Source organism: Mustela nivalis (genome assembly GCF_964662115.1).
Source record: "Mustela nivalis genome assembly, chromosome: 5".
Classification (NCBI taxonomy): Eukaryota; Metazoa; Chordata; class Mammalia; order Carnivora; family Mustelidae; genus Mustela; species Mustela nivalis.
In genome coordinates, this window is record NC_139024.1 from 13,669,324 (window position 1) to 13,691,827 (window position 22,504).

Here is a 22,504-nt window from a genome sequence, read left to right on the forward strand (position 1 = left end):
TGTAATGGCACAGACACTTTGGAAGACAGTTTGACAAAACTAAACATATTCTTACCATATGATTCAGCAATCACACTCCTTGGTATCTACCCAAAAGAGTTGAGAATTTATATTGACATAAAAACCTACATACGATGTTTATAGTAGCTTTATTCATAGTTGTCAAAACTTGGAAGCAACTGATGTCCTTCAGTAGATGAATGTATAACTAACCCATGATACATCCAGACAATGGAATATTATTCAGCTTTAAAAAGAAATGAGCTATGGAGCCATGAAAAGACATGGAGGAACCTCAGATGCATATCACTCAGTGAAAGAAGCCTGTATGGTTTGCACTCTAAAACATTCTGCAAGAGGCAGAACTATGGGGACAATGAAAAGATGAGTGGTTGCCAGACGTGGGGAGCAAGGGGAGGGATGAATGGGCAAAGCACAGAGGATTTCTGGGGTAATGAAAATTCTCTTAAAATATTACGGTGGATATATGTCATTACCCATTGTCCAAATCCATGAAATGGTCAACACTAAGAGTGAACCCTAAGGTAGGCAGTGGACTTTGGTGATTATGATGTGTCAGTGTAAGCTCACCGTTCTGGGGAATGATGACAGTGGGGAAGATAGGCAGGTGTGGAGGGTATATGGGAAATCTCTGTACCTCCCTCTCAGTTCTGTTGTAGACCTAAAACTGCTCTCAAAACAATAGTCTAAATTTTTTAACAAAATTATCTGCATCCCACTTCTATTTAATTACATGATCCATTTCTCTGTAACTCAGTAACACAATATCAGAAGCCCTATTTCATGAGGCTGACTTTTGCTGAGACCATAATAACTGCGGAGTGTTTTATATTTTTTTTGTATTCTAATGGTTTATGATTTATGTGGAATAGCGCAATGTAGTAGCATTTTTTCCAACAACAACATATGAATTCTTTATACTTTCTCACTCTCCAAGTATACTAATATTTCCATTCCTATACGACAAATCATTACCATCAGCATTAACTGGGCAGCTAATGACAGTGGGGCACGGCCTTAGATACTGAAAATACATATAGTAACTGGACAGTACCTTTCTCTTCAAAATATTTATGTAGAAAGGACAAAAGCATACAAATCAGTGTAATTACCATAAATTGAGAACTCATCCTGTGCCCAGCGCTGTGCTTATTACAGGGATCTTTTCATTTAATTTCACACATTTTGGTGAATTATTAGGTAATGTTACTGTCCTGACTTCATAGTTGCATGTGCTAGAGCTCAAAACGGTTAGGTAACTTGCTCACAGAGTAAGAGATAGAGCTTTAATTTGAATTTTCGACTACTGCAATAGAGTATATTCTCCCTAACAGTGCTCATCTGACATCAGGTACAGACAATTAAAAGTTAGGACATGGCTACTCAATGTGTGATCACATGTGATTCCTGCGCTGATGTGCAAAACATTTGTTACTGGTCCATGACAAAGTAATAACGCAATGGTGAGTAAGCTTTTAGAAATGTTTAGAGCAAATTTGACAGAGTAATTATATGTCTCTTAAATCTAATAGTAGGGAAGAGTAACCTCTGCTAACATTAAAAAGAACAAAACAAAACAAAAAACACCCTAGTTCTTCCCTATGGATAAGTGAGAGTCACTTTGCCAATCCAGAGGGTTAGTGGGATGGCCGTGGGTCGGAGGTGAAGTAGGAATTAGGACCGTGTTAGGACAGTGTGAATAGCTAACGATGATTGAGTACTTACTATATGCCCAAGACTGTGCTTCATTTCTCTCTCTCTCTCTCTCTCTCCACATCTACGTACACACACATACCATATAAACTACATGTATACCATACAATGTGTATGTATACGCACATGTGTAAGTATATCCATGCGGTACCATATATATGTATATACACATATCTCTTTGTATAGAGTTATCATTTGATATCTTTACGACAACCCTAGAATTTTGAAATAGATATCTACTCTGTCCATTTACCTGATTATATTCTGGATATTACTGCTAATCTTCACCCAGAGCTATTCTTTGCTAAAAACCAAACCAATGAAGTTCCGTTCATTACCAGTTCTCTTTTGTGGATATATGAGGATGGAGAATAATTGTGCTTCTCCACCACCCTCTCCACCAAAAAGTAAAATAAAACCTGTCACTTTACTACTTGTCTTTTCTGTTATTCAGAGGGTACTTAGTGGGAGGCTGGGAACAGCTGTGTCAGGGGCTTCTGGGAGAGCCTTTCTCCCCTCATCATGCTTAGTTTTTCTAGTAACTGCTGCCCACTCTTCCTGGAATGAGTAAACATGTTTTGCTCTGTGAGTGAAGAGTGCTGACTGAATTGATTCCATCGCTTGTGTACTTCCTGGAGTTTGGTGAATTCATTAAAAAAACAAAACAAGGAAACTGAGGTGAGGTGGTATGAATTTTCTAACAGGACCGGTTTGCTGAACATGCCTGTGTGGAAGGCAGAGTGAAGGGAAGTAACCGTCTTGATGAAAAAGTCCTAAAAAGGTGCTATAGGGAAAGGGGACCATGAATCCTCTTCAGGGGATTTTTACCTTGAGTAGAACACACACGGGCTTTTGAAAAAGTTTCCTGGTTACTGGATGGTGTCGTTAAATGTTCTTCTGTTTTTTTAATAAATGTCTATTAGTGTAAGATAATATATATGGGACGCAGCTTTGGAAAGAATAGATAGTAGATGACCTCACTTGCTGAGTGAATCTGAGGAGGTGGCAGAGTGAAGCTGCTCTTCAATATAGGAAGTTTCAGGACGTACCAGAGAGATCAGAGATAACTTACATTGTCTTGGTTGTAGAGAAAGAATTGAATGTATATAGGGATATTATGTGAAGCACAAACATAAATGGGCTATAGTTTGTGTTTTAGTTTTCTTCTGGCGATGCTTCCACATAGTATTAATCTGTTTATCCCCATTTAATGTGTTTAGATAGACATTGATTGAATTTCCATAACAATTATCCCTGTTTGTGTTACCATCTTAAATAATTATATGAATAATTACTATTAGAAGAAACAGCCTCTGGCATACCCTTTTCAAATGTGATTTTGTTTTCTCTACTGATTTTTTTTTTTCTGTTTACAGTCTTTTTTTTCCATATGTTATCTTGCTTATCTTTTTTTTTTTTTTTTTTTAAGATTCTATTTATTCATCTGAAGGAGAGAGAGCATGCGCGCCCTAGTGGGGGGAGGAGCAAAGGGAGAGGGAGAAGCCGACTTCAGGATGAGCAGGAAACTCAACCCACCGGCTCCATCCCGGGACCCCTGAGATCAGGACCTGAGCCCAAAGCAGAAGCTCAACCAACTAAACGACCCAGGCGCCCCTTTAACTTATCTTTTTTATGTGAATTGTAGTAATAAGCATGTCCACTCTCTGAAGAGCAATTCAGTGATTCCCAAAATGAGTATGTCACATAGATGAAAGTGCTGTCAATACTTCCCTAAGTTAACACGTGATGATTCCTTATTAATCAGTGGTGTTGTCTAGAATGGCACAAAGAAAGTACCGGCTGTGCTAAGGATTCTCTTTGTCACCGTGCAGTGTTTATGGCAAAGATTTTGTCCCATTTCTAAAACACTCACCTTAAGCTAATGCTGCTATTCTAAACTAAAGCCAAGCCTGAATAAGTCAGGTTAAGAGAAGGTTTTTTTTGTTTTTTTGTTTTCGTTTTAAGCTCTACTTCATCTGTATTGATATTTTAGACTTTCTACTATCGCCAAGTAATTGAATAACCTTCTTCTTCATATAAACTGAGAAGATCTAACTTCTGGGGGGGAACCTGTTTACACCCCTATGCTAGAAAGACACCTTCTCTTTATCTTGTTTCACTCCTTTAACACACATTGTCAGAGCTCGCTGGTTCTCAAGCTTATTCATATGTGATGAAGTTCCTGGAACATACAGTGCTTTTCACCACGATCATGTTGATGATGTTAACACTGAAATCACTGATTTTTAAATTTATGTGTAAAATTAAATACTGGTTTATATTAGATTCCAGAATATACAGGCAGTAGTAGACACCAACATTTTAAGAAGAAAAAACATGGGAGAAAGTTTATGAGAGACATTTTTCCTCTTTAAATTAACTTTTTTTTTTTTTTTCTGACCAAAACAGAGAGAGAGAGATGGTTCTAGGTGGAATGAAATACTTGCTCCATCTCACAAAATTTCAGTCCTTGGTGGGAGCTTAATTGAAACACATAATTGCTCCTTTATGTTATATCAAAATTATCAAGATGAATGACCCAGCCTCTGCCCTCAAAGAGCCCATGCTCCTGTAGGAAAAGCTCACACATGGCAAAACTATAAAACAATATGAAATTGGAGATCAAGGTCAAGTGTTGCTAGGTGCTTTTCCATAGGCTGGTCTGGCCGAGACTGCCAGGAGAAAGAACCTCTGTGAGGTGCTAGTGATTCCACAAAAGAAAAAGTCTTTAGGATGTCAGAGTCCAGTAATGTAACAGGCTTGTGCACAAATTACAACTCATGTGCGAGGTGCACAATACTGGGTCAACACTGAGAGGTCAGTACTTACTTCTGCCCAAATGGGTAGAAGGTAGAGGGCATGGTAAGTGAGATGAGCATGAAGGGGTAGTATTTCAAGAAGATTTTGTGATTTTTTCCTCCCACTTTGTGTTTAACTAAAATATACCATGTCTTTCCTACTCGTGGATCTATCACCTTTACACACCAATCACAATCCCCTAAATTCCCAACTTAGCGTGGCCTGAACCATAGCTTTTGGGGCCTTACTGGTTACAAGGATCGTCAGGGAATCTTGTTAAAATGTAAAGTCAGATCTAGTAAATCTGAGATGGGGCTTGAAATCCTCATTTCTAACAACCTTCTGTGGGGAGGAGGGGTGTGATGCTGCTGATCTGGGGACCACACTGTGAATGGCAAAGGCCTGGTTTTTAACTCTGCATACGAGAACCTTGGCAATTACCAAGCCCATCCGTCACCCTTGCAGTTATATTTAAAAACCCATCATAAAATTTTCAAGAAAAATCTTTATGTAAACATGAAGACAAGTTGTCTAAGAGTAATAAGAACAAGTATTGTGGTTCTGATTCCAGATGAGTGAGTGCTGTTCCCTTGGCACACTGCTAAGGTTAGTGATCATAATAGCAATAAATATGCTTTCCCTTCCTTACACCTACCGAGTGAAGTGTATACCATTCCCCCATTTTACAAACAATGGCAGAAGTTAAATAAAACATACTCACTGCCAGGACAAGGCCAGGACCAAGACAGACCCCCTGGGATTCTAGTCCGGATCTCGCCTCCTCCAAGCCACTGCACTCTAGAAAGCATAGTCAAAAGAAGAAAATGGAAAGTTGATAGAAGAGCAGAATCATTGGAGTAGAAATTGTGATGTTCTGTGGAAAAAAAAATGGCTGAATGTTTTGAGCCTAGAAACTAGCATCAACTTTGTACGAGAGTCCTTACCAAATCGTCCTGTCAAATAACACTTCCGATAACACTTTTCCCATAGATGCACAGGAGCGAAAAGAAGAGGGAAGGACTCTGATCTGATTCTGTTCTTTAAAGCTTAAGGAGGACACAGCGGTGATTATATTTAATCTTATATATATTTATATACTTATAAATACATATGAAAATATTGTTATCATGGAGAGAGAATTGCAGACTCAACATAGTGTGATATTTTAGCAAGTTTTATATATATCACCTAAGAAAAGAAACACAGGGACATATTTACTGATGGAGCCAGACCTAACCCCCCGAAGTATTGACCAGAATCACATCCTGAGGTGTATTCACTCTGAGTACACAGAGGTGACTTCTTGAATTCCTCATAGTTTTAATGTAATTATAAAATGGTATTTTTGAAAACAGCACACACACACACATATAAGTCCCTTAAATACCCCCCAAAAGCAAAAACTAGTTTGGATACAAATCTTCTCAGATCAACATGTCATGAGATGGGAAATGACATTGAAAGCTCGCTCCGTCACATAGATAAATGCTGGCTTAGGTGAAGCAAAGTAGTTATCAGAAATTTTAAATCGAGGAGTAAATTGTTTTCCTTCATAGGGAAAACACATCACAACCGGGAATAAAAATCTGTACATAGTGAATTGCTTCCTTGTCCACCCTAGTGCTAAAGAAGGCCTCACAAATTTGGCTTATTTAGCAAATACCTTTTTGGGGCTAAACACTAAATCAACAACTATATGGCAAAACCGAATGCTTTCACTAAACATGAGAAGATGCTGCAATTATAATGAAGTTTGATTGTTGGATAAGGAGTTGATTGTGGGTACCATGAGTCACTTGAGACTCAGTTCATTTACATGTGTTAAAAATTACAGTGTTAGGGATGAAATGAAAAACCAAACTATTAGTCTTCTTTCTTCACTGAGTAAGCCTTTGTGTGGAATCCTGAGATGGGAAGATGCTACCCAAGGGATACAAAAACTCGACAACCCTGGGAGAAATGATCTCTCAGCAAGGAGATAGGGATGGAAATCTTCAACATCTGTAGCCTCAAAACATTGTACCACACCAGCTTTCTGGGAACATGAAGAACAGCTCTCTCCAGTGTTTTCCTGAGAGGGCTGCCACTTACTGAGTGCTTACTCCATGTATAAAAATTTGTTCCAAGCATTTTACATATTCAATCCATTTGACCTTTACCGTAATAATGATGGATTGAGGTGTGCTATTGTTATCAATCCCAAAGGGACACTTTGGGAAAGGATAAAGAGCACTGTTCAAACTTGACAGTATGTCCTAGAGCTATAAGAGTTGTATGTAAAAATTTGAAGTCTCTGTCTTGGGAAAGTAGTTATTTGTTTGTTTGTTTTTTAATAATCTGAGGAATCTGCCATATTCACTGTCACAATACTCCACATTTATTATGCATCTCTTTTTTTTTTTTTTAAAGATTTTATTTATTTACTTGAGAGAGAGACAGTGAGAGAGAGCATGAATGAGGAGAAGGTCAGAGAGAGAAGCAGACTCCCCATGGAGCTGGGAGTCCGATGCGGGACTCGATCCCGGGACTCCGGGATCATGACCTGAGCCGAAGGCAGTCGTCCAACCAACTGAGCCACCCAGGCGTCCCTATTATGCATCTCTTGTTGGCAGAAATTACTGCGAGATTCCAGGAAAGCCAATAGATATGAGATACATTTGTTTCTTTCTCTGCTTCTTCTTAAGAATTTTACAGTTCTATTGGGAAACAATATATAAACAAAAAGAGATGAAGAATCATACTAGTCAATGCTCGAGAACGGGCAAGATGATTGATAAAAGTGCAGAAACTGATAAAAACAGGGGTTCTCCTCTCCCTCCCAACTGTATTTTGAAGATACTGGTTAGCTTGGGTAGCCCATTTCTAGAACAGTATGCTCAGAACTAAGATATTTTCTCATTCTCAGGTGCCCAAGTGGTTCATTCAGTTAAGTGTTTTGACCCGTGATCTCAGCTCAGGTTTTGTTCTCAAGACCGTGAGTTCAAGCCCCATGTTGGGCTCCATGCTGGACATGGAGCTTCCTTAAAAAAAAAAAAAAAAAAAAAAAGATATTTTCTCAGTCTATTCACCCATGTAAAATGGAGGCCTCTGTACATCAGCCTCTTTCAAAGCGTTGCCAGGCCTCCATTAGAATGCTCAAGAATACTTGGCTTGATACCAAACTCGAAGGTAAGTGAAGGTCTCATCTAAGTATCAGACAGACTTTCCATACATGGAAGGAAGAGTCTTCATTGCTTCTATTCGTCAATCCTTCTTCTAACATTTGGGATCTTACAAAGCAGATCTATATTCTTTCCTATGTGACATCATTTCAAATATTAGAAAAGTATGATTTGGATTGTCTGTTTTTTCTTCATTAGAGCAAATACCTTTGTTCTAAAAGTAGTATTCTTATGAGATAATTTCGAGGTTTTTTTTTTAAAATCTCTCTCCTAATCTTCTGAACATATTTTAATTTCTTTCTTAATTTGTGGTGACCAGAATTAACCAACCATTTAACCAGCCAAGAGAAGACCCATCGCCAGCTTTAGAAAACATGCTTCTATTAATGTGTTCTAAGTTTTCATGAACTATTTTGTTTACACTGTACTATTGATTGATACTGAATTTATTGTCCAGTAAATCACCTAGAATTTTTCATATGCTCCTTGTATGCCACGTTTCTCCCATCCCCATCTTACAGAGTTTTTCTTTTATCCAAGCTCATATCCCTATATTTATCTTTTTAAATTTCATCTTGTTTTTTTGTTCATTGCTCAAATTTTTCAGTTGAGATATAAATGACATATAACATTGTATAAGTGTAAAGTGTACAAGTGTTGGTTTGATACATTTATATATTGCAACTTGAGTGTAGCATTACCTAACTCCTCCATCATGTCACATAATTATCATTTCTTCTGTGCAGTGAAAATATTTAAGGTCTAGTCTCTTAGCAACTTTGAAGTATGTAATATGGTATTGTTAACTATAAGCCTAATGCTATGATCTCTAGAACTTCCTCATGTTCTAACTGCAAGTTTGTACCCTTTGACCAGCATCTCCCCAGTTCCTCCACCACCAGCTCCTGAACCACTGTTTGTACAAGTTCTGCTTTTTTAGATTCCACATAAAAGTGGCAGCAAACAATATTTGTCTTTCTCTGTCTGCCTTATCTCACTTAGCATGTTGCTCTCAAGGTTCATCCGTGTTGTTACAAATGGCAAGATTTCCTTCTTTCTCGTGGCTGGATAATGTTTCATTTTACATACATATATACATATATGTATGGAATATATATGAATGGAATATCATTATATTCTTTTTTACATACATAGACACAGACACACACATACACTTTACATCTTTATCCATCATCGACTAATAAACACTTGGTTTGGTTTTTGTATCTTGGGTAGCATGAATAATGCAATTGCAGTGAACATGGAAGTTCGGGTATCTTTTCTGTATCCTGTTTTTATGTTATTTGGACATACACCCAGAAATGCGATTGCTGGATCAGATGGCAATTCTATTTTTAATTTTTTGAAGAACATCCATACTTCAAAAACTTCCATAGTGGCTAAATCAATTTATATTCCCACCAAGAGTGCATGACTATTCCCTTTTCTCCACATGCTCAACTTGTATATTTCTTGACTTTTTGTTAATAGAGCATCTGACAGGTGTGAGGTATTATCTCCTTGTGGTTTAGATTTGCATTTCCCTGATAATTAGTGATGTTAAGTATCTTTCCTTGTACCTGCTGGACATTTGAGTGTCTTCTTTGGAAAAATGCCTATTCAGTGCCTCTGTCCGTTTTGTTTTGTTTTACTGGATTTTGTTGTTGTTGTTGTTGATTCTTGTGAGATCTTTATATATTTTGCAAATTAAGCCCTTTACCAGACACATGGTTGCAAATATTTTCTCCCATTCTGCAGATTGCCTTTTCATTTTGGTGATGATTTCTGTAGCTATGCAGAAGTTTTTATAGTTGGATGTAGTCCCACTTGTTGATTTTTACTCTTGTTGTGCAAAGATGGTTTTGATGATTGTATGTGACCCTTGAAAAGGGAAAAAAGCAACATGGAATGAAACTGTGATCAGGTGGAAATGAGATCACACATCCTCCTTACTTCTTGGAAGATACAAATAATGCCCCCAAACAACAAATAAGCCCTCCCTCATCACTACCTCAGATTTATGGTTTTGCCTTGCTAATAAATTTACCGAAGCTTTGAGGGGGGAAATGATGATTTTCAAGGATTAATCTTTATTCATAAGAGCTTTCCCAACACCTCACTAGAGGAACTAAATGACATATTTTCCAAGGTGGCCAGTGTGAGAAGAGCAGTCTGGTATGCCACTATACATGCTCCCAGTTCTGCTGTGTCCCTGGGTCGTGGGCCCTTCCAAGGCCACAGAGCTCAGAGTCTGAAGTCCTAATTTCGCGCACAGGTATGTACTTCTCTGCACAGGAAAAACCAATTTCCCCTGCCTCATTCCCCTCTACCCTGTGAAATTAAATAGTTTCTTGACAGTCTGTCTCCCTAGGGAGTTTGACTGGAGGAAAGAAAAAGCTGGCCTCCACCTACTCAAAACTGTTTGAGTTTGAGTCCTTGGTTATGCACCCTTTTGCAAAACATTTTTTTTCCCCTTTTTTCCTTTATGACATTAACAAAATCTGTTTTGCTTAAAACTAGAATCAGTTACCTCTAGAAATGAAAACTAGAAGAGTTATGCAGATTTTTGCTTCTGTATTTACAGATAAACCCCAGTGAATGATCATGAGCCCCACTGCTTAGAGGGACACAAAAGAAGTAGATGCAAGTAAGGATTCCAGTATGTGAATAGCCACTCTTCCCTATGCCTGTTCACCCAGAGAGAGGGTGGTCATAAGTAGCTCTCTAAATAGCTTTTCCTCCCCTCTGTGTGTATAATTCTTTGGACAGTGCAACTATGTAGCCAAATATGACAACAGACTGTTTTTCTTAAATATAGTTTTATGTCAGGCAGCCCAGGAGAAGTGTAGACTCCAAACACAGTTGATATAATACCAAATATAAATACTGAACTGCTGGTATTCAGGGACACACACAGATCGGTCAGAAAAACAGAGGCAACCTGCCCCAAATGGTATGGGTACTTACACAAGAGAAATCAGTGAGTAGTAGTTTTATTTTGTTTTGTTATTGACAGAAGGAAAATGTTTATGGCACAGCATACACAGTTACCTCAGAAAAAAACACAAGGTATTTGCCTGTGATCTTTTTTTTTCTAATGAGCCAAAGGATTTAAAAAACAGTGAAAAGTCCTGAAAATTTCATATAGTATTTGAACTCCTTTTCAATGGCTTTAAACCACAACATTGCATGCAGCATAGCATTTCTCTATGAATTTTCCAAAATCGGATAGTTAGCAGTGAGAAAATGAAGGTCTTCAATTCTCAAGAAGGTAATTGAATCATTCTGCAAACTTCCAGGATAAGATACAGATAAGGACCTCTGTCTGGTATAAAGCTTTTTGTATTTATGTATGTGTTGGAGGGGGGTGCTCTGAAGAAAAGATATAGATAAGTACAAAAGGTAATCAAATAAATACTCCTTTGTGCAATACTCCAATTAAAAATATTAATATTTTATTATTGTTGCAGGTCTTTGTAAAAGAAATGATCAGATAAAGTTAAAAATCCCTTCTTTTCCAATCACATTCCCATCATTATCCCCCAGAAGCATCCAAGGTCATGGATCAAGTTCATGTTTTTATCACTTTACTATACATATTATCTGGAAATTAATAAGAGATATTGTTTTGCATACTTATGAAGATTATGTTAATAATACAAGTTATATTTAATATTTTACAGCTATTTTTCCACTCAATGTCATTTTATGATCTCCTCTTTAAAATCTATAGATAAGTTATTCATTTTAAGTGTTGTTTGTATCTCATCATATAGTGAGATCTCCATTTTTATTCATTCCTAAAAAGAGGAAAATATGGATTGTTTTTCAGTTAAGTTATTAAAAATACTGTCTTTAATGCCTCCTCATACATTAGTGTATGCATATGTGAAAGTTTTCTCCAGTGTATAACTAGGAGAGTGAAATTTGTTAGCTACATTGTTATGTAGCCAATAGTATTCTTCAAAATGATGGTTGAGAGCTTTTTGTTTACCCAGATCCTCTCTCAAAATTGGTGCCCTGTGACTTTTTAACTGGGGGAAATTGGTTATGGAATAGTTGTTTTATTCAAATTTTTCTGAGTACAAGTTTTGAGCCTTTATTAATCTAACTTGGGGCATTTCTATTTTCTCTTCTGTAAACTGCCCGCCCATCTCTGCCCGCTTGTCTATTAGGTAATTTGCATTTTTCAGCTGTGATATGTTACTTCTGTCTTATAGATAATAATCCTTTGTATCTTCTAGTCTGGTTTTCATTTTTCACTTTATTTTACTATTATTTAATAATATTTTCCTTTTTGACTTACTCTCGTAAGAAATCCTTTTCCTGCCCTGAAACTGTAAAAGCATTTTTCTATATCTTCTTGCCAGAGTTTTAGAATTGTTTGTAACATCTACCCCTAATTAGTCTGAAGTTTATTTGTTTGTGTGGTACAGCTTAGAGGTGTATGTAATTTTTTTCATGTATAAATCTAATTGTATCAACACCATGTATTGAATTTTTTTTCTAAGTGATAATGAAGTGCCCTCTAACTTAAACCATGATTGCATATATGCTTGAGTCTGTGTCTCAGCTCAATACAAATTCCTTCTACTGATCTATTTATGTATTTGCATTGTCAATGACATACTGTCATAATTATGATTGTTTCATATTATTGATAAGATATCCCCACTTGTTCTTGTTTCCAGAAGTATCATGTTTGTTTCTGTCCATTTAGTCCTCCACATAAACTTTAGAATCTCTTTATAGATTTCCATGAATGATTCCATTAGAATTTTTATTGCAGTCATATTGAATTTATAGAATAATTTGGGACAATTAACATTTTGAAGATATCCCATGTTCCTGCTTGAGAAAATAGCCTATCTCTATCCGGGTTTATTTTGTGTTTTTGACACAGTTTTATAATATTTTCCAAAAGTTAGAAAGTTTTTAAGATAGTCTCCTAAAATTATCTTCTTGAGAATTTTTCATTTGACTACTAGCGCTTATTCAGTTTCTCTCTTTTTTTTTTTAAGATTTTATTTATTTATTTGACAGAGGGAAATCACAAGTAGGCAGAGAGGCAGGCAGAGAGAGAGAAGGAGGAAGCAGGCTCCCTGCCGAGCAGAGAGCCCGATGCGGGACTCGATCCCAGGACCCTGAAATCATGACCTGAGCCGAAGGCAGCGGCTTAACCCACTGAGCCACCCAGGCGTCCCTCTCTTTTTTTTTTTTTTTTTAAGATTTTTAAATTTACTTACATGACAGAAAGACAGAGAGATCACAAGTAGGCAGAGAGGCAGGAAGAGAGAGAGGGGGAAGCAGGCTCCCTGCCGAGCAGAGAGCCCGATGCGGGGCTCCATCCCAGGACCCTGAGAATCATGACCTGAGCCGAAGGCAGAAGCTTAACCCACTGAGCCACCCCGGTGCCCTCAGTTTCTCTTTTTTTAATCTTCATTTATCTCCCATCCCAATTAAACTGTGCTCCCTTCAGCAGAGGCAATGTAGCTCTCTTTTAATTTTTTCATACCTTCTGTTTTCTCTTTTCTTTCAGCCAGTTGGGTCCGAAAGTAGCTGAAATGCGAAAAAGACAGCAGACACAAAATGAAGGAACACCTGCTGTGTCTCAAGGGCCCGGAAACCAGAGACCCAACAACACATGTTGCTTCTGCTGGTGCTGTTGCTGTAGCTGCTCCTGGTATGTGGCTCTCTGGGTAGGACCCCACCCCTGCCCTAGCGGGGGGACTAACTAGAATGAATTTGCGGCTTTGTTCTTAGGATCCTGGAAACTTCTCAGTCCGTCTCCCTTTCCTCCCTTACAAGTAGGAATTATTGGAGACCGTCTCTGGAAATAGAATATTTCCCCAGAATCTACATTTAAATTGAGATTAAGGCAAACAGTGAAAACTCATTTTTTATCCTGTTTTTCTCCATCCACATTTCTTAAAGATGGGTAAAAATAAGATTATGATTAGAGACTTGTTTAACCCTAAACAAAATTCTCCAATGTTCCAGAAGGTACAAGAACATTAAGATAACATCTAGCAGTCCTGTACATCATAGTCGATGTTGTGTTTTAGCCATGTGCTGTTTCTCGGGATGCTGATCATTCTGTCACAGAGTCACAAAACTGTGAATCAGAGTGGCATGCGCAGCCACGGACGCCTGATAAAGGACAGAGAAAGAAGTGCCACAAACTGTGTCCACAGGTCTAAAAGGCCAGGGGCTTTGACCGGTATGAAGGCCAAGTCAGTCAACTTAATCTCCAGATTGTAAGAGCCAGAGAACCTGTTTTCCTTTGTGATTTTATCCCTGACAGGTTCTGTGACATCATCCAAAGTTTAAACTCTGCCTTTTGGCAAAATGATGAAGTTAGACAAGCTGACTCCTGTCTAGTACTAAATGTCCATGATTCAGGTGCCTCAGAAAACCTGCTCCAGTTCCAAATTCCCCAAGTGCCTTCCAATAAGAAAATCAGCAAGACCAAGAGTCCTAAGATGAGAACTCCCAGGGGGGTGCTACACTTAATGGAACTTTCCATAGAACCGTAAGTTTTGGGGTCCTTAAAGATCCAGTTCACAAGTGGATCCCCTGGATTAGTCACGGTCTTCTGGATCTCCCTGACTTAGGTCAAAGCTTTGAAGAAAGGCCCAAATGCCTGAATCGCCTTCTTGTATATGATCTTTACACTCTTCCTGAGGTTATTGGTATGAGATGGTGGCATAATATTCTATCATTGCCAATATAGAGGAGACTTGTCATGCTCTAGTGGTAACCTTGGTCTTGAACAAGCTCTGTTCCTTCTAGGAAACTTCATTTCCAGAAAACCATCGGATATTTTAGTAATTTGGAAGGTTTAGTTTTTATACATATCAAAATTGCCTCTCAGATGATGATGTTTTGTTAAGGAAAATCACAAGGGACTATTTTTCTTTCCTTTGTAAGCCTTAACTATTTCAAATAGGGGAAATATGTCAATAAAATTGTATATATATATTTTCACTTATCTCTGCTTAAGAGATCACCTACCTCTGGTCTGAATCCATGGAGAGAAGTGTAGCGACTTAATATGGTAGGTTGGAAGTCAGACTGCCTGAGCTCAAGTCTTGTCTTCCTCATCACTGTCTGACTTTCAACAAGTTACTTGATGTTCTCAAATTCCTCATATGTCAAAATACAATAACAAGAATCCCTACTTCATAAGGTTGTTGTAAATAATAAATGAAATAAAACACATACAAGCTGAAAGCAGTGTCTGACACATAGTATGCATTTAAGAATTAGGTCACTGGGGGACACCTGGGTGGCACATTCGGTTAAGTGTCCTACTCTTGGTTTAGCTCAGGGTCATGAGACTGAGCCCTGCATCAGGCTCTGCGCTCAGCATAGAGTCCACTTGGACTCGATCCCTGTCCCTCTGCACCCCCACCCCGCACCCCTTCCTTCCCATGCTCGCTCTCGCTCTCTCTCACATTAGCTCACTGGGTTATAGAACGCTTCATATAGGAAAAAATATAATCTCCTTAAAGAGGAGCTGGCTTGAAAATATATATATATTATATATGTATGTATTTTTTTTAAAGATCTGCTTAGGGATATAATATAAAAACTAATCTTAGGAAAGCTCTTTTATTTTAGATTTTTTTGTAAGACATCGCAAATATATTGTTACACAGTGTTGAAGATTATATTTCTATTTCTCATTTGCATTCTGCCATGTTCCAGAAATCAGTATATGATTTTATTTACCTGCCAAAATTTATTTCTGAATTGCTTCAGGATTATAACACCAAAACAGATAAGAGTACTGAAGTTTGGTTGCACTACATACATTCGCTGTCAAACAGCTATTTGGTGAATTTTGTTGTTGTTGTTGTTGTTGTTCTTTTCCTCTCCTACATATATTTAGTGAGACCTGCTTTTATAAAGTGTACACTGAATAACAAAACATTCAACAGGAGCTCATGAACATCAAACGGTCACAGAACACGGCCTATGGATGGAACCCAAAACAGATTTTGGAAGCTGCCTTAACTCTCTATACCTCTAAAGTGACACCAGTTTGAGCTCAGACATTTGGTGCATTGGACGAGGGCTCTGCTAGAGTCAAATGTCATTGTCAAGAATTGTGTTTATTAGCAATGATTCATGGATGCCTGAGTCTAAGCCATAAAACAGACAGTCTATAAATTTTATAAGTCTTCCATAAATGATAAATCATAGGTAATTTCAAATATAAACAACAGGAACAAAATGAAAGTTCAGCTGCCTTAACTATGAATTCTAACTGTGTTATCTCATGGCAAATGAGAATCTCAATACATGCACTTTGAAAATATCATTGTTTTTATATTTTGAGTTTAAGAAAAATATTTTAAAGCCTTATGAGGGTGGAAAAACAAAAGAAATAAATGTTCTTCAAATTTTCCAGGCTGGGTCAGAGGAGCAGAATGGAAAGAAACACTAAAAAATGTTAATTTGGGGACCAAAATAAAACTAGAAATCAAAATATGAAGTCACTGTCACTTGTGAAAATGAACAGTTGTCACGTAGCTGATTTCTCCTCCTTTTAAGGAAATAGAATGCTGAGCAAGTGAATTTCTATATCTAGTAATAAATACAAATGCCTCACCCTAACCTCACATCTTATAGGCTTTTTTAGCAACATAGTATTTCCCTCAAATTTAAATTTCACTTTCATATTTCAGCATCAGCTCTTCTCCCTTACATATTTAAACTTATTCCTGCCTTAATAAAATTACCACTGTGCTTTTTTCGGCGGGGGGTGGGGTGTATGATACAGAGATTATGAAACTGCTAAATATTTCCACAGTTTCCTTCCAACATCTTTATCCATAATGACTTGTTAAGCCCATCTGTTCTCTGTCCCTTTCAAGGAACCACTTCTGTCCCCAAATCAGTCTCTTTCCCTTCTCTCCCTACAGTCTTCCATTTCAATAGGAGAAAACAAGGGAATGTGGTTTAGAGCATGTGAGCCGTGTAACAGAAATGAATCACAGAGGTCTGAGTTTGGGCCATAAAACGAACCAACGAACCATGTAGAAATCTGCGAGTCCTTCCGTACGTGGGACTAAGCTGTTCCTGATCAGGAGGATAGAGAATTTTGTCAAGAGACAAGAGAAACTTGTCTATAGGTTCAACTTTGCCACTATGAAGATTTAATATCCCTTTGAATTCAAGATTCAAACAGAGGTAGTTAACTCACTTCTCTTTTCTTGAACGATGAGGGCTCTCCACCAAACTCCACCTCCAGGATAGTAGGGGGCAGTGAGGCCATTCATACATGCACATTTGAGATGACACAGAGGATGGGCCATTGCAAAGTAGAAACTGCTGTGGGCTCCCAACAGCAAGGTGCCTCAAGAAGGAGATGGAAAGGTAGAGATTTCAAGATTTATGTCAAGCTTAGAGCTAGTTCCCAAATTGTCCCCCAAACCCTCTTGTAATATCAGAGTTTATGTTAAAATAACCCAGATTGTTTTCTTTCTCAAAGAAGTCTCTAGATGCTAATCCATCCCTGTTTTAATTCCTTGTTGCTCCTGGTGGTGTCCTATCAAGCAAGACAGAGTTCCATGTTCAACCATAAAAAATTAGAACTCAAGAGACTTCAGTTCTCATCTTTCCAGAATGTTCCTATTGACGGGACAGATCTAAGTAAAGGTTCAGCACTTCATAAACATGCTTTCGGCTGCCCTCTCCCTCCATTCTTAACAAGTACCCCAGTTCTGGTCATTCAAAACAGTGCAAAAATCATGTCCTGTTTTATCCTCTGATGCTGTCACACTTTAGCTATCTGCCAGTGAAAATACTATGATGCATGCTTTAAACGCCAGAGGTTATTTTTCAAAAGGGAAAACAAAATCCACGTCTGCTCCATGGTGAGGAAACCAGCCCCTGGAAATAAATCTGCTACCACACGCAAGGTGAATCTTTTTTTTTTTTTTTTAAGATTTTATTTATTTATTTGACAGAAAGACACAGCGAGAGGGGGAGTGGGAGAGGGAGAAGCAGGCTTCCTGCAAGGAGCCTGATGCAGAGTTTGAACCCAGGACCCTGGGATCATGACCTGAGCCAAAGGCAGATGCTTAATGATTGGGCCACCGAGGTGCCCCAAGGAGGCACCGGTGATAAACACTTTACCTGTCACGCTCAGAGACTTGATCATCTCACACGAGAGAGAGTAAGTTACATGCCTAGGACTTCCGAAGTCCTTGCAAACAGATCCTCATAGGTATCTCTTACAAACAAGTCTGGTTTCGACTCACCATGGCATAGGTGAATTTCCTCAATAGTTTCTATGACTTACGTAAACCTAAAACTCAGACAGTCAAAACCCACCTACTAAAACGAACCTCAGTTTCCCAGGTCATAGCCACAAGATCAGAAAGTGGACATGAGGACCACAAACTTTCTGTAAAGCCACACGTTTGTTAATTCTCTCATTTACAGTTTACTGAATGCCCCTGTTATCTGGTACAGTTGTACTTCATTGGCTTTCACCAGATTCTCCCTGCCTCTGCCTCGACAGAATAAATTCTCAATAAGCAGTTGAATCCAGAGAGGACACCCTCTAGAAAGCTTGGTATTCACACTGTCTCTGCCCAGTCCGTGTTATATATGACCAGAGGGCTATCTACTGGAAACTGCCAAAATTGGAATGCCTTGATCCTTTTCCATCGAAGGCATGCCATTGGCACTCTTTTTGACTCTGTGTTTACTTTAAAGTTTTTTGAATATCCCGTGGTGGGTATTTAGATCCTCAATGGAAAGATGGAAGTATACAGAACAAAATAATAGAGGAAAATGTTATGCTCAGACTCATTTAGAAGAATAGGAAGAAGGCGCCAGAGAAGGGCTGGAGAAAGAAAGTTAAAATTAATTTGAGTCAGAAGGAGACAAGGGGCAGTTTAGAAGGAAAGGCAGCTCACAGCCAGCTGATTCGGTAAGGAACCAAGGAAGTGTCCTGCTGGGTGCTGGGGGACCTGTGACATGATTCCCCTGAGGTGGGGGGTAAGAAGGGGGGTCTATGGTTTGAGGAGGCTGGTAAGGAATCCCAAAGCTGTAAGAGAATACAGAGAGGCAGAGAGGGGGGAAGTCAGATGACATTAGCCTCACAGAATGTGGAAGAGGAACGCCAGCCCCGACCTTGCCCTGCCTGAGAGACGCCGTCAGAGAGCTGGGTGCCAGGCAGGGCCAGAGCGGGGATGTGGGCTACAGAAGGCTCAGAACACAGGAAGTGTGTTTGCCATGGAAAGGGAGTTCCAAAGAAACAAGGAGTATCCTCAGAGTGGGAGCCTGCCTCACTCTGGCAAAGAAGCCCAGAGGCTGATACTCGGAGGCAGGGTACTGTAGGTGCAAGGGTTGGGAGTTGTGCTGGGACAGGGCTCTGGATGAGGCCGGGTGTGGCAGATGGCTAAGACGACCTTGGCATTGAGCTAGTCTGTTCCTGTGCACTGACATGCCTCCCGCTGCCCTGGATAAAGCTGAAACGGGGGGCCCAGTTTGACACCCCAGTTCATGCTACTGGTTTTCATATTAGTGATTCTCTTTCTGTTTAACATGTATTTTTTAAAGGGTTAATACCTTTAAAATTTTATTCCATGGATTTTATCGTTGAATTCATAAAAATTCATATTGGTCACTTGGCACTGAACATTTCTGTAAACATATACTAAAGTTTTATACTTGAAAATAGCCAAAAATCAGTTGGCGTGTAGCATATTATTTGGCACATAGTAGGTGCTTAATCAATGCTATGGTGTTAAATGGATGACTGAATTTGGGTTTTCTATTTGAGTCCACTTTATAAAATACAAAAATTCATATCACAAAAATTATTTTTTAAAAAAATAACAGGCATATTCTCTCGGGTCTTTGTATAATGTTGTCGCACGTGATGCTAGTAGACACCAGATTTTTTCTTATGTGCCTTCTTCTTTCATCGTCCCGTGTGTGTGTGTGTGTGTGTGTGTGTTGGCAGGAACAGTAGTATACTGGTAGCACTAGCAGTGCTTAGTAGTAGAGAGGGACAAGTGTTCTGGGAGAGAGGCCTAGAATCCAGTGTTACTGGGATAGAAGAAGGACCGCATAGAAGGCTGAAGAGATAGGCAGTGCAGGCACTAAAATGCCTTTAGTGCCCAATTAAGGAGTTAGGGCTTCACACTGCTTTGGATATAAGAAGGGTTTGAAGATTATTATATAAGGAGGAGACAGAGCCCATTGTATGTTTAAGTCTACCCTTGTGGAGCCAGTGGAAAGTATGTGAGAGGACAAGGCAAAAAACAAGGCAAGTATCAGGAGATTCTGGAACAGCCTTGCTGAGAGATGTCGGGGGCCCCAAACAGAGCAATGGTGAGAGCAGACATTCAAGAGCCGCTGGGTGTGCAGGCAAGAATTCGCAGTAGATGAGAAGCAGGATACCTCCTCATCGCTAGCTCCCATGGCCAGGTTGATGGCGACCCCATCAAATGAGAGGACACAGCAACGGGAGGCTGTTTAGGGCTGGACAGGTTGTGAGCTGGACTTGCTCTGTTTAAGGTTAGCTGTGGAATGATCTGTGAACAAAGGACGACACCTCAGGAAATTCCAACTTGAGAGAGAAAGCCGTGCAAGTGCCTTACACATGGAAAGCAGAGGAGACAGTCTGGGAGGTAACGCAAAACACGCTCCTGGCCTGGCACAAGCCATGAGAGGAGCTTCACGAAGAAGGGAATGACTGATGTCCCCGTACCCAGTACACCAGGGAGGTCCACCATGATAAGAACATCTTGTAAAAACATCTTGTCACGTGGCCAGCTGGAAGCTTCTCACTGAGCTCTCTGAGAATCAAGCTTCTCTTTCAAGTGCACAAGAAGGAGTGCCTGGGTTGGTGCAGTCAGCTGAGCGTCACCCAACTCTTGGTTTTGGCTCAGGTCATGATCTCAGCGTCGTGAGATCGAGCCCCACATTGGGCTCCACACTTAGTGCACAGTCTGGTCAGGATCCTGTCTCTCCCTCTCCTTCTACCCCACCCCCCAAGTAAATAAACAAGTCTTAAAAATAAATAAAGTGCACAAGAAAGAAGAATTTAGAGAAAAAAGCAACCCACAGAGAAAATAAGTGCACCTCTCCTCAAAGCTGTGAGGCACCCTGATCTTGGGTGAAGGTCCAATTTGAGGAAATCTGGGGTTATCTTCTTGATTTAATCAAAGCAAAATTATTCAATTTCTAAAACATTAAGAAATTCAGCCCTTTAAATTCTAGGCCAAATTTATTAACTCTCTGGACAATATTTAAGAACTTCCCTTCCATCCTCCCCAAATCAATAATGATATTAGGCATATGGTTATGACATTTTTGCTACCCCTACCCTATATTCAAAATGTAGTAGTTGTTACATCGGATTGAAATAGTATTAACTTTTAACTTTTTTCTTCTCATTAAAACTTTGCATTATTTCTTTTAGGACTGGCTTACTTTTTCAAGGTCAAGGTGCAATAGACGTATTAAAATATGCCTGCTATTTTAGGATATCACTCGGGTAGTAGTTGTTCCTTATCAGATACAACAATGAAATCCAGTTCTTTCAAATATGAAATTTATTATGATATTATTAAGTGTGATAAGTCTGCTTCCTCAGGTTGTAGAAATATTATAATTTCCAATTTTAAAAAGATAAAATTTGTATCTTTGTTTCAGATGCCAATATACCACGTATCAGCCTACATTTGGGAGCATGGATTCCTAAGTAGAAAGCAAATTCCTGCTCTTGCTACTTTTTTCTGTGAAGCAACATAGATAATTTAAAAATACAGGATCATTTTAATCAACTCATTCCGAGTAATAGCAGAACAATAAATAATTCCATGTGTTTTATTCTAAACAGATCTCGTTTTGCCATATTTAAAGACTCTATACAAATTCTAACACATCTTCCTCATCTAAATAACCTACTCAAAAGAGACAGCATGGAGTAGGGAAGAAACAAACAGCGACTCTGGAATTAGGCCTGAATGAGTCCTTGCTCCATGACCTTCAACTATGAGACATTCGGCAAGTGACTCAATCTTTCTGAGCCTCAGGTTCGCCATCTGTAAGATGTAATTAATAATATACATAAGTCAGTGAGTTTAGGTTTCAGTACATCCTAGAAGTCCTGAGTAATCCTTTCTTGATAATTATTACTTCTGCCCCACAACCCCCCACAAGGCTCAGGCTGAAAGGAAACTACCAGATTTTGTAGGGTTTGAGCACTGTAGGCTTCCATGTTGTCAGTGAATGCAGCAGAACCCATTCCTACATTCTCTGTCCCTGGCCCTCTGTCCCCAGCTGTCCCGTTCATCAGCACGGGGACAACTCGGCATTCCTGGAGCACGGACCACACCGCCACAGGATTCCCAGAGGGCTGTACATTCATTCTCTTCTGGGGCTCAATTTCTCCACAAATCCGGATTATTTCTTTCATCCTAATTGTTCTCAGGGGTGCTTCCTGCCTCATCCCATACATATTCAGGCAGCCAGGAACTAGAATGTATAGATACGGTGGGAAGAATAAGTGACCCTACCAACTTTCAGATGTCTTTCTGAGTATCAACTGCTTGAGCTCCAATGTAACTGATTCATTTAAAGACTTAGATGACTACTTGCCATTTTAATAACAGTGTCTACTAACTAAATAGAAGTCCATTTGGACTTTTCACATCCTAGATATTTGCTTTCCCACAAAAGCATCAACTAACTTAATTATGGCTTACAGGAAAAATTACAGTGGGTTGAAGGAAGAGCTTAAAATAGGATTTCAGTCAACCTGAGAACTGAAATAGGAG

General features: G+C 39.1%; 1 protein-coding gene across 2 annotated transcripts in view; it reads left to right on the top strand.

Annotated features, from left to right (window-relative positions):
* The window catches only part of RGS17 (regulator of G protein signaling 17), an 86,885-nt gene that overhangs the window by 43,118 nt on the left and 21,263 nt on the right, over positions 1-22,504 (top strand). The window contains exon 2 of one of the 2 annotated variants that reach the window (XM_082730027.1): positions 13,234-13,377. In XM_082730027.1, the coding sequence (XP_082586153.1) occupies positions 13,259-13,377 (119 nt within the window). In that variant the 5' untranslated portion in view covers positions 13,234-13,258. The remainder of the gene's footprint in view (positions 1-13,233; positions 13,378-22,504) is intronic. The other variant, XM_082730028.1, reaches the window with a different exon arrangement.